Below are 13,233 nucleotides of genomic sequence, written 5' to 3'. Positions count from 1 at the left end.
GAAATAGTAGCTGCTCAACCATAATTACAAGAAGAAATATGACAAGTATTCGAGGGCATTGACCAAGCTCATGTTGAGATCGGTAATGTGAACGATACTGCTGCACCAAAGCCAAAACTAGAAACAAAACCATGAGCCCAATCTACCTAAGGTCATCAATTACTTCAAGAGAGAACTACAGCAATTCCAGCAGATGGATATTCAGATCGTGATAAATTATTAGATAAAAACACCACCACTGTTTGCAAAAAAACTGGGTTCCTTTTTTCTTTTGAAAGTTCTGTGGTTTAACTACAATTACTGGTGAACACAAAAATGAATTTAAAGATCATTGAAAAACAAGTCAAAGAAGTTAAAAAGCGCCATTACCTGGAGATATATAATCACCCGAATAATCACAAGTTAGACCACCTCGTATTGAGGAAGAAGAAACAACTAATACTGGGCTATCTCAGCTTCATAAAAAAAAACAAATACCTCAGAGTCTAGATAAATTTTGTCCCAATAATGTCTTTGCTGATGTTGACTGGCTAGAAGTTCTGATTGTTAGAAGACAAGCCGACAATAATTACCTATAAATCATCAATGATGCAGCTGCTATTTGTCCGCAATTATTTACAGGTGGTATCATGAATTCAATGTTTATTGAGCACTAGTCGATGAAATTACCAACAATTACTACAGTGACTAATCTCAACAGTGTGGTAACTTCAGTGATGATATAGACAGAGATCAGGTATGCAATTAGATAATGACAAAAAAATAATATGATCATACACAATGCCCAATGAGGACCTGAGTGAGTCAGGGTAATCAATTTGTGATTACCGATATCTAAAGTTACCTACAGAGATGGACTCAATAATGTTGTTCAAGGTCTATTCATAACAGTAGCCACAAAAGCAATTTTGACTGCAAAGCAGCAAAGAATGAAAGTCATTGATGTTGTTCACGATAAGGCTACTAGCACCATTGGTGATGTTGCTGGTAAAGCATTCTCAGCAATCAAACAAAAGACTTGGACAATTAATATGCAGACCGCCAGTGGTCCGACCACAGCCAGTAAAATTGCCCAGCACCAAAGTGATGCAGCAAGTGTCAGTAAAATAATAAAGGAATTAGCTGGTGTGCCACTGACAAAACAAACCAGCAGGGAGAGAGAAAGGAATGTAACAGCAAGTCTGAAAGCAGCAAGTTGTCTAGATCAATGCTGTTTTAAATAACACCGAATATAAATAAAATGTTCAAGCATATCTCTGATATCACATCTGACATGGGTGCACCATTCCTAAAGAATGAATCAATGCATCAGTATTATTAATACGATGCGCGTGTATGTAACGCATGTGGATGAATCAAACTACAAATTCAAGATACAAGCAGATGTTTCTTGCCTGCATTCGCTGAGATTGAAGGTCGACTTCTAAAACCAGATGATACAGCATATGGATTTTTAGTCTGAGCTGGTTTTGCTGATAATGGTGTGATGGTGTTCTTCAACAGTGCCACATACATGACTAATGGAAAGAATACTGAATCATGTCTCAAAAATGTTGACGTTGCCACGATGATAAAGTGTCAGGCAAGATATTCTGATGATTATTCGTGGTCTGCTGGTCTGTCAATGATGTTCGCAAAGGACAACACTGATCGCCACAAGATCAGTAACATGAGTAACATGGTATATACTGATGGTGGAAGAATCAAAGACCCAAGCGTATAAATCAGAGAAACTATAGGAGAAATCTTTAAACATATTGCTAAAATAGGCAATACAATGACTGGTGAACTCAACATGAGCAGAAAAAGAACTGCTAATTTGAGAGAACTAGAATTAGACGATGATGCTACATCAAAGAAATATGTAGACAACAGCGACATCATGATAAAGACATCGTTAATAACAAATGGAAAGGCCATATTCAGATCGGAATATAATAATCACACCTACAAATTTTAGTACAAACATAATTAGAGTTGCTATTGATTTCTTTGGAAATCCAATGGTCGCCAGCACTAAGCTCACATAAATCAAAGAATAAATAAAAAAGATTCAAGATAATGTAATTCATACAACTCATGGTCAAAACAAAATAACTCTATCAACCATACCAATGAGGTCAGCTGCATGTACAGGCTCTCCATGTTTAGCGCTACATGAATTAGGATATTTGTGACATGTCCATGGTGTCATTCCACCGATAGATTTTCCAGAACTGTGTCAGTCATGTTAAATCAAGGAAACATTCATACTGGATCCCGAAGACAAACAATTAACAAAAATGATGTATTGGGGGTGTCTGGAATTTGTCACAAAAACACCTCAATTAATTACTTAGAATTAATATAATGAGAGAAAATAGTTTACTGTCTCACACAATCCTACAGGTCTGAACAAGCGCGCTCATGGCAGGCATCACTGAAAAATATCATCAACATGCATACAGCAAAACACAAAAAAATACTGCAGATGCATCGTTGTCATTGATGTTGTAGTATACACGTTATCTTCTGTAGTGGCTGGAACAAGGATGTTAATCGGTACATAATCAGCCACATACGTGGTAGCACTAGTAATAGGAACTGGTGTTGCGATTATGGCAGGTGTTGCTGATATTCATAATATCAAAGCAAATAAACTATCAACGTGTGCGACTAATAAATTACATGAACACATAATGCTGCTATCAGAGGAAATACAAGCACATGCACAGTTATCATCATTGATATTGTTGGGGTTAAATGATGGTATACTATCAGATCAAGAATTTACGTTGATTTATATTCATCATGCGTGTAACATGCAGTGTGTAGATTAAACATCAAGTGCTAGCACTTGGAGTGTTGAAACACATGGTGTTCCACTGGGTGTGATTGCTACCGATCATAGCACTGTATTAGAATCTGTGTAAATAATAATAACAGATCGTGAAACTCGAGCACAGCTCACTAGTGAACTACTAGAACAAATTGCTACTAATATAAAACCACCAACAACCACGATTTCAGCAACATCAACGAAACCAGAATTTGATATTAGTTTCCTTACACCATTAAAGGTGTCAAATGGCCGTACTCTTGCAATAACACCTGCACAACTGCGAGTCTATAATAGTTGACTAAATATTTGAGCAAAGTTGTTTGGGGGTTTGTCCTCAAATAGTTTGTTGGTATTCGCGTATAAAAATAAGGACGATGGAACACCCAACTCCAATGCTGTCAGCATTCCAGCAGGAAGTTCTCAAATCAAACAAACCAATTATGAATTTCAATGCAGATATAAACCTGTTACTGGGTGAGAATCAAAAATCATAATAACGGTACATGAGCCAATGTTATCTGCTGCCACAGAAATTTCAATGAGAAATTATGCCGCTGATATACATAATACAGCAATTAGAACCATGCTTTCATGTCCAGTGGTAGCACCAATGCAACCACCACCAACATAACAGTGACATAAATCCTACTTTACCACAGACAAACATTAGTTCAAAGAAGAACCCGAAGACAAGGATCTTCGGGACTGGGGGAGGTATTTGAAAGAATATGATATACAGAATGCATCCAACCCGTGGTAGTAACATGACTTACAATGATGAACTTGTCAAAGAAAGTCTCAGTAGGGCCTATGATGAACAGCAACTTACAGCAACTATTTTCCAGCTAAGCAAATGAATACCCCCAATGAATACCTACGACAACAGATCTCTTCAACAATAGCACATCTAAACAAAGTTATTGCAAAATTATTGTAGAATTGGTTATTCATATGATTCAATGACGAGACACATTATTGTACATAGTGTCATTTCTTAATCACTATAAAATCAGGAAAGCTGAATTAACATCGGCATTTAAGTTAACAGGGAAGTGGTGCAAAAAGCTGTCAATGATATTATTTATGAGTATCTTCTAGCAATCATCAAGGAATGGAGAAAAATACCTTCTCCACTGGTAATACTCAAATACAACAATGGTGCTGATGATGGACGGCGACATATCGCAATTGCGATTAGCAGTAAGATGCTCTACTGATTGTGCTATGTATCTACTTTCAATATGATATTCTCAGAAGTTATATATATACAATTACACACTGCTGGAAAAAAAATGACATAATCTCCCCCTTTATATAGGTATGGAAATTGCTGCCATGTTATTTTTCTGTGAGTTCACTGATTAAATAACACTTCTGGCATCTCCATACCAAAATATGGGCTATTTCATGTCCTGTGTCATGAATTCCTAACTAAGATCAATCCGTTTATCAGGGATTGATTTTATTACAGCAATAGGTTACGAGCATGGCATGAAATTGGTTGTTGTTTTGCTATACTGATGATAGTGTGATGGAAATTCTACCTGGCTGTGAGTTTGTCCAGATTGCTCTTCACATGCTCACATAAAATATATTTACACTACTTTCACACAAGTTGTGCTGTTATAGTCCTTCCAGTCATCAATCACAAATCGCTAGTGTTCGTATTATGCACAAAAAATAGAAATCTTACTCACCAATTATTCCTCAATCACATAGAATTAATTATGCCCACGTCATAATGAAGCTCAGCAATAACAAAATCTTTTCCAGCTGCATACACAGATTAACTAATTTTTCTTCACCTGTCTGTAAATTTACAGAGCTAACTGGCCTTGGATCCCTCTCTCCCCATTTCACCTTTTTACAATTTGGCTCTGCATAATAGCCCTGAACTTTCTTGCCGCATGATGATAACAACAGAAATTGGAGAAGCAAGATTTTGAACACAGGTTTGTTTCTCCAACCATCAGCCATTTGCAACTATTTTTGCTCATAAAGTCACTGCATATTAATCTAGGATGATGTTTAATTAAAAGATGTATTTGCCTTAATTATATAAAGGAGAAGTTTGCAAAATTATCTGTGATCAAGTATTCACACTCCAGGTTCGATCTTGACAGGTTAAACAAGCACCAGATTGTTCTGTGAGTACCAAATTTGAAATTACTCAACCACATCTGTAGGGCCAAGAACGTTCTGGGAGGATGATGCAGCACATGTTTGTACAATGTTCAGAATTAAGCAAGATGACATTTTCATCAATGTTATGATAAAAGACCAATGAGCAGCGACATTCATAGATTATCTAGCAGCTGGTTGTTGTTGTTGTAGGGTTTAACGCCATTCTTTTAGCACACGATAGGCTATACATGGCAGCCAGTATTAATGGTGGAGGAAGAACCCGGGAAATCCCCAGAAAGAACCACCGACCCAAGAGAAGCTACTGGCAAGCTTTCTCACATAGTCACATTGGCCAAATCCGAGACTCGAACCCATGCAGACAGAGGTGAGATGGCAGTGATCTGTAACGGAGAGTGCTTTAGACCACTCGGCCACTCGGGGCCCCCTCTAGCAGTTGGACAAAGATACTTTCCAGAATAAAATTAACGTTGCAGTGGGTGATGTCATTGCTGACAGTGTCGGTGGTGATGCTGACATAATTTGGATTCTCCTTGACAAAAGGACACTGATGCCGGCATGAAGAATGGCATCATTATCCTCAACTGTGTAGATCAGTGAATCACAGAACACTTCATGAATGTGTTACAAGGAAATGGGCTTACAGATCTGCAACGCAGAAAAAAAATAAACAAATGGGCAGAAGGTGTTAGAACACATGGAGCCACAATAAAAGATATCACTGAACTGGAAAAGAAATTGAAATTCCCAACAGAGATCAGAACGATAACCAATTAAATCTTATATGTGGCAAAGTATCAATCAATGGGTTCTCCAGTAGTAATAACTGACCATAACGAACATGCATTGAGTATAACAATATTCCCGCAGGAGAAAATGGTCAAGTATTACAACATTAACATTACTGAGTGCATCAAGAATATCAGCAAGCATGACCCTGTGTTGGCATGGTTGTTTGAGAGCAGCCAGACGGCAGGCAATCAACAACTAGCAATTGTGACAATTTGTGATGCCATCCAGTGAACTTTATCGTATAGAATTTTTTTTACAGTCAGATGCCCAAGGTTGCATTAAAATGCACTGCTGACATGAGTGTCATAGAACAATTAAATGCTTTACTGTGCCATTGGTCGTTGCCCATTTTGCAAATAACAATTGAGATGATACTTGATTATTCTGAGTCTGCAGATTATAAACCTGTTCCAGGGTATTACAAAAACAGACAAATATCAAAGCCATCATTGGCACCATCAGTGTATGATCCTGTATTGCAACATAAAATGGTTTATCTTAATGGCCCTAGTGGTTCTGGTAAAACTACACATGCGTTAAGATTATTTAGGGATTCAGACATGGTTGTACTAACCCTAACTCACTTACTTGCAAGGGAGATGAAAGGCAGACCTGCCAACCCTGACAAGTCCATCTCAGTAAGGCAGTTGATTTTTTTTCCTTAAGGTTGACCTGTTTTCAGTAAGGTGTAACAAAATATCAATAAGTTAATAACTGCTATTGTAAAGCTGGAAAACGTAATTAAAAGTTTGACGCATTGACGATAAACATTACATTCAACTGAAAAGTTTGTAAAATACACGTATACTTTATTTACCACTACTAAAGTTGCACAAACTCTAGTTCCAAACCCTAAGCAGTTCAATGGATTGTTGCTATCTCTCAACTTGACATAATTCTTGGAAATTCTTATCCATTTCACATGATGATGGCAATCATATCCCGCCACGAGACATACTCAAATTGACACGTGATGTCCAATTTTCGTAATTGTTTCCTTTCCAGCTTTTATTCACAGGAATATGAATACTCCTCTTTATTTATTCTTCTGTGTTGATTAGTAACAGTTTTCAAAAAGCTTATTTTCCCCTTAAACATGCATAGCTTTCTGGATGCCATTTTTTTTAATTCTATAATGAACAGTTTGATCATGCAGATGCTTCAAATGAACAAATAGGTGCAGTCCAAAGCATCTGGGGTGCTTTTGTAAAGTTAGCCTGGTTCTCTAATTTTACTAATTCTAAGATGAAACCGCATTCAAAATAAAACACGGATGAACCAATTATCCAGACTTTTCGGCAACTATAATGTTTCTGTAGTTTTTGCTAGTATGCTGTAAGTCTGTATTTCAAGGGTAATTTTCATAAGACATACCACAAAATTATAAGAGTTCACAGGTCTGGAAAGAGAGCGGGGTTAAGTCTCATACTTATCAAGTTTCTTTCTACGGAGCAGTGATGTGTGGACTCCAACACAGATGGGTGAGAAATATACTCCTAAAATCATCACCTGGGATGATATATGCATGGTAGCTAAAAATGTTTTTTGATTAGCTATCAATGAAATCAATGGCGATTGTCATGTGCGGTGATCATGGTCATGCACCACCCTTTGTCAGAGAATCACCAAATCGTAGATTATAATGAAGAAATGTTATACAACCACTTGGTTGCTGATGAATCGCTGAAAGAGCTAAAAGTGCTAATATGACTGCAACCTGACAAGATTCACTGCCCGTTTTGCCCACTGTAATTCCAGAAACGACGAATGACAATTTCTGGAACTTATGCGGCCCAGCAATATCTCAATGTAACACGGTGTGTCCTCGTCTGATTTTCACAATGTGTTGTTTCATCAGAGATGTTACTGCACCAAGAAATTCTCTGCCAGGATCAACCTGTAGCAACTGTAGCCTTTGCAGGCTGCCCTGTGCTACAGGTCCTTGTTGATAAAATTGTTCAAACGCAGCTGCAACTTGAGTTTCTGTTTTAGTTGATAGCAGATCTGCTTCTTTGTATCTGCTGCCAATGTCGACGACCATCAACTTGTACTTATATATGCATTTTTGACATTTTCCAGTTATCAGGTTGTAAAAACAAAATATCTGACTGATGAACTTCATTAGGGGGTGCTAACATCAAACCATCCATGCTGAATTGTTTTATGCAATGGTAGATAAATTTGCCATATTACTTGTCGGGACAACCAATCTGTGGAAAAACCATGTGAGACACTTGTACCACATTTCCCACACTTGCCTGTAAGCGCATGTCGACAATTCTTTGTTGTTATTGCTGTTAATTCACTGGTATCAGTGAAACCTTTGCAATGAACACAATAAAAATTCACAGACTTATCATATCTGTACAACATGAATGTTACTGATTTTTCTGCCACATGAGACCAAGAACCAGTTAAACAACATCTGGCGCTGCCAAACTCCATTTGAAGGTTTATCATCGGAAGATTTGAGTCCGGTAAAACCCAGATGTTACTTAAAAACCTGATAATGAGAAAGCTAAAGTGGGACGAACTATATTTAGTGGCACCATCTGTAGATAATCAGCAATGCTAGAGTGTTCTTACAGAATTTAATTAAAGTGCAAGGTAATTGGAAGAGGATGACGATGATATTATTGATTTCATCACCGATATCAATGATGCATCATTGGCCGGTGATCTTGATTGTGTTATTAACAATCTAACAGTGTACAACGATGTCATGCTCGACAGACAAATTCAGCCAGGATATTTTCACAAGGTAGACATGAAAACATTGACATGATCTACATCAAATGATGATACACTCAGATTCCTAAAGTCTTCAGAGATAACTGCAATCTTTTGGTTGTTTTCAATGACACTGATACACACACGCTGCAAAATATTCATCAGACTTGATGTTCCGGTGATATGGACATAGTTAATTTTTATTTAAAATCTCTGCACATACGCACAGGGAGCCACATGAGATTATAACAATCAATCTACATGATCATTGCTCACAATATCACATTGGTCTTGATAAAAATTTTGGTTGAGAGACCTGCAATGTCGCTGGCAGCTACTCTTTTTTTGATCGTGGTCCACTGTAAGAATTTACATCATGATGAAGAACAAATATTTCATTGCTTATTAAAATGGTGAGTACCTTATGTACATATCTTACCTTTTGCAACATTTTCTCCTTTTTGCTTTACATCAGCAACTTCCTGCATTACATTGCCAACTTTCTGCATTACATCCCCAACATCATACCTTACATGAAGAACTTCCTGTTTTACATCAACAACTTCCTCATTTAGCTCACCAACTTCCTGCTTTACATCATCAACATCATGCTTTATAATGCCAACTTCCTGTCTTGCAATACCAACTTCCTCTTTGAAATCACTAACTTCCTGCATTACATTGCCAACTTTTTGCATTACATCCCCAACATCATACTTTACATCAAGAACTTCCTGTTTTACATCAACAACTTCCTCATTTAGCTCACCAACTTCCTGCTTTACATCATCAACATCATGCTTTATAATGCCAACTTCCTGTCTTGCAATACCAACTTCCTCTTTGAAATCACTAACTTCCTGCATTACATTGCCAACTTTTTGCATTACATCCCCAACATCATACTTTACATCAAGAACTTCCTGTTTTACATCAACAACTTCCTCATTTAGCTCACCAACTTCCTGCTTTACATCATCAACATCATGCTTTATAATGCCAACTTCCTGTCTTGCAATACCAACTTCCTCTTTGAAATCACTAACTTCCTGCATTACATTGCCAACTTTTTGCATTACATCCCCAACATCATACTTTACATCAAGAACTTCCTGTTTTACATCAACAACTTCCTCATTTAGCTCACCAACTTCCTGCTTTACATCATCAACATCATGCTTTATAATGCCAACTTCCTGTCTTGCAATACCAACTTCCTCTTTGAAATCACTAACTTCCTGCATTACACTGCCAACTTTCTGCATTACATCCCCAACATCATGCTTTACATCAAGAACTTCCTGTTTTACATCAACAACTTCCTCATTCAGCTCACCAACTTCCTGCTTTACATCATCAACATCATGCTTTATAATGCCAACTTCCTGTCTTGCAATACCAACTTCCTCTTTGAAATCACTAACTTCCTGCATTACATTGCCAACTTTCTGCATTACATCCCCAACATCATACCTTACATGAAGAACTTCCTGTTTTACATCAACAACTTCCTCATTTAGCTCACCAACTTCCTGCTTTACATCATCAACATCATGCTTTATAATGCCAACTTCCTGTCTTGCAATACCAACTTCCTCTTTGAAATCACTAACTTCCTGCATTACATTGCCAACTTTCTGCATTACATCCCCAACATCATACCTTACATGAAGAACTTCCTGTTTTACATCAACAACTTCCTCATTTAGCTCACCAACTTCCTGCTTTACATCATCAACATCATGCTTTATAATGCCAACCTCCTGTCTTGCAATAACGACTTCCTGTTTGAAATCACTAACTTGCTGCATTACATTGCCAACATCCTGCTTTGCATCATAAACTTCCTGTTTTACAACAACAACTTCCTCATTTAACTCATCAAAATCCTGCTTTACACTGCCAACTTCATGTTGTAGATAACTAACTTCCTGCATAAGATCATGCTTTGTATCAACAATGCCCTGTTTTGCATCACCAACGTCCTGCTTTAAATCATCAAATTGCTGCATTACATTGCCAACATCAAGCTTTACATCATGAACTTCCTGTCTTACACCATCAACTTCCTGTTTTACATCATCAACATCATGCTTTATAACGCCAACATCTTCCTCTTTCAAATTGCCAACTTGCTGCATTATGTTGCCAACTTTCTGCACTACATCACCCACATCCTGCTTTACATCATAAACAACCTGTTTTACATCACCAACTTCCTCTTTTAACTCACCAGCTTCCTTCTTTACATAATCTACATCATGCTTTACATTGACAACCCCCCGTTTTGCATCACCAACTTTCTGCTTTAAACCATCAACTTGCTGCATTACATTGCCAACTTTCTGCATTACATCACCAACATCATGCCTTACATCATGAACTTCCTGTTTTGCATCACCAACTTCCTGCTTCAAACCATTAACTTGCTGCATTACATTGCCAACTTTCTGTATTACATCACCAACATCATGCCTTACATCATGAACTTCCTGTTTGACATCACCAACTTCCTGTTTTAGTTCACCAACTTCCTGCTTGACATCATCAACATCATACTTGATAATGCCAACCTCCTGTCTAGCAACACCAACTTCCTGTTTTAAATCACCAACTTGCTGCATTACAATGCCAACCTGCTGCTTTACATTTTCCACATCACCTGAGAAAAACAATAGCATTGTATATAGACATTCTATATGAACTGAACTGGTATCTTTAATTATAAGACAACATGTTTTTGAAAGATGAATTTTGGAAAGCCACCTTTTTATGTACTTGAATGAAATGCATTAAGTGACAATCCAGTATGCTCACAACTAATATATATGACTTGAGTATCGTAATTAAGAACAGCATATAGGCAAACTCGACAGACTGATGGAAGGATTTGAATCCAAATCAAAATTACACTTGTCTATCAATCCGTCCACCCATACATATATTCATCTAAATCAGACCTGCGCACACCATCTAAATGCTTTTCGGAATTTTTAGGGACATTTTAAGTGTTTCATGTCTGTTTTCAGCTACTGGTAATGCACAAAGTTACCAAACATCTTTATTCCATCTTGTAACCAAATTGTCAATGTGAAGAATGATTCATACTGCAGTTGGATGAATGTTTCCAATGCAAAAAGAACAATGTAATTGGAGTTGATTTTCTAGCAAAGTCTATCTCTTTATGTTTCTCTGATTTTATGTGGCGAGACAAGTCATTCTCACCACATCTCCAAACAGAAATACAGTTTCACAAGTCTGCGGAAGGCATAAGTATCACCCTTTCTGCCAGGTCTTGCTGTATGATGTCGTACACTGCTGTACTCATCTCTTTGTGACATTGACTAAAGTTGATTCTTCTTTTGCCATTCTATTCCTCATAGATGTCATCTTAAATTCCTTTTCCAAACCCCGCTCAGACATGATATTTACACTACAGATGGAGCACAAAGATGCCCTATACATGTGCCTATTCAGAGCATTTTACACACGACCTTTGTATTTAACATAGAGCTAACTAAGCCTGGCTGCTCTTGCTTTATCTTTTGTACTTCTTTTACTTTATTTTTGTACCTACTAAATAAAAGAATTTTGTATTATTACCTTGCACAAAATTGGATTTGGCACTTGAAAGTCATATTTCACTTTTTGCTTTTTTCTTTCAATACAAAATACAGAAAAATGCTGAGGGGGCACAGGTCTGCCTAAATGTATATATGCATATACGTACAAGTGTTTGCTGTTCACCATTTCTCTGTAGCTATGTCTCACAATCTTCAGATCCTAATATTTTGAACTAATAGTATTCTTTCAACATTTTATAATATTGCTATACCATGATTAGTTTCCTTTTATTGTTTCCCAAACATACACCAAAGTCTTTGGAATACCATAGGCATATGTCAGTCTATAAAATTTATTGGCTAACAAGTAGAAAAATATTTACTGAAATAAATATACAAACCCATCAAACTGATACGCATAAACAAGTACACAAGTAGTTGGGGCCCAGAGTGGCCGAGTGGTCTAAAGTGCTCTCCGTTATGGATCATTGCCATCTCACCTCTGTCTGCATGGGTTCGAGTCTTGAATTCAACCAATGTGGGTATGTGAGAAAGATTGCCAGTAGCTTCTTGTGGGTCAGTGGTTCTTTCCGGGGTTTTCCCAGGTTCTTCCCCCACCATTTATACTGGCCACTATGTATAATCTATTTTGTACTGAAAAATGGCATTAAACCCGACAACAACATCAAGCACACAAGAAAATATTGTTTTATCTACATTTCTTCCTTTAAAATGAGGTCAAAAAAACTAGGAAAGTAATATACTGTTAGATTTGTTCAAATGTACCTTGTATGCAGTGTCGAAGTTGCATAAAAAAATTACATATTTCACTCTTACTGGCCTTGATGTTTTCATCAAGTATTAATAAAATATAAAATGGAAAAGAAAGCAGAATCATGGGCTGCAAATTGCAGATCTATTCATATGTTTTCTTCCAGGTTTTGTTTTGATACAACTTCTACATTTTCCTCAAATAGAACTAAAAGCTACCAAGTTAAAACACCAAGTTTTGGTTCTAAATACTGGCACAAAATGAGTCAAGTTCAGCAAATAATGCATAAATAAATGAAAAGTTTGCATTTTGCAGGTAAAGACTTAAAATTCAATTTTCAAAACTTCACCATAATTATATTCATGGATTAACAAATTTCAGGCCTGAAATCACATTAATCATTATTTTAAATC

The 13,233-nt window shown here is 37.0% G+C and overlaps 1 protein-coding gene across 1 annotated transcript in view; it reads right to left on the bottom strand.

Moving 5' to 3' along the window:
- Nucleotides 1-13,233, bottom strand: part of LOC149771242 (uncharacterized) — a gene marked incomplete at its 5' end in the record, with an annotated part of 38,374 nt that overhangs the window by 24,542 nt on the left and 599 nt on the right. The window contains 2 exons of the mRNA XM_089948687.1: nucleotides 1,395-1,517; nucleotides 8,925-11,147. Of these exons, the coding sequence (XP_089804813.1) occupies nucleotides 1,395-1,517; nucleotides 8,925-11,147 (2,346 nt within the window). The remainder of the gene's footprint in view (nucleotides 1-1,394; nucleotides 1,518-8,924; nucleotides 11,148-13,233) is intronic.

This window comes from Sinohyriopsis cumingii, unplaced genomic scaffold (assembly GCF_028554795.1).
Source record: "Sinohyriopsis cumingii isolate HCF-2022 unplaced genomic scaffold, ASM2855479v2 utg002017l, whole genome shotgun sequence".
Classification (NCBI taxonomy): Eukaryota; Metazoa; Mollusca; class Bivalvia; order Unionida; family Unionidae; genus Sinohyriopsis; species Sinohyriopsis cumingii.
The sequence above is the reverse complement of the archived record's forward strand: the minus strand, read 5'-3'. Positions and strand labels throughout refer to the sequence as shown.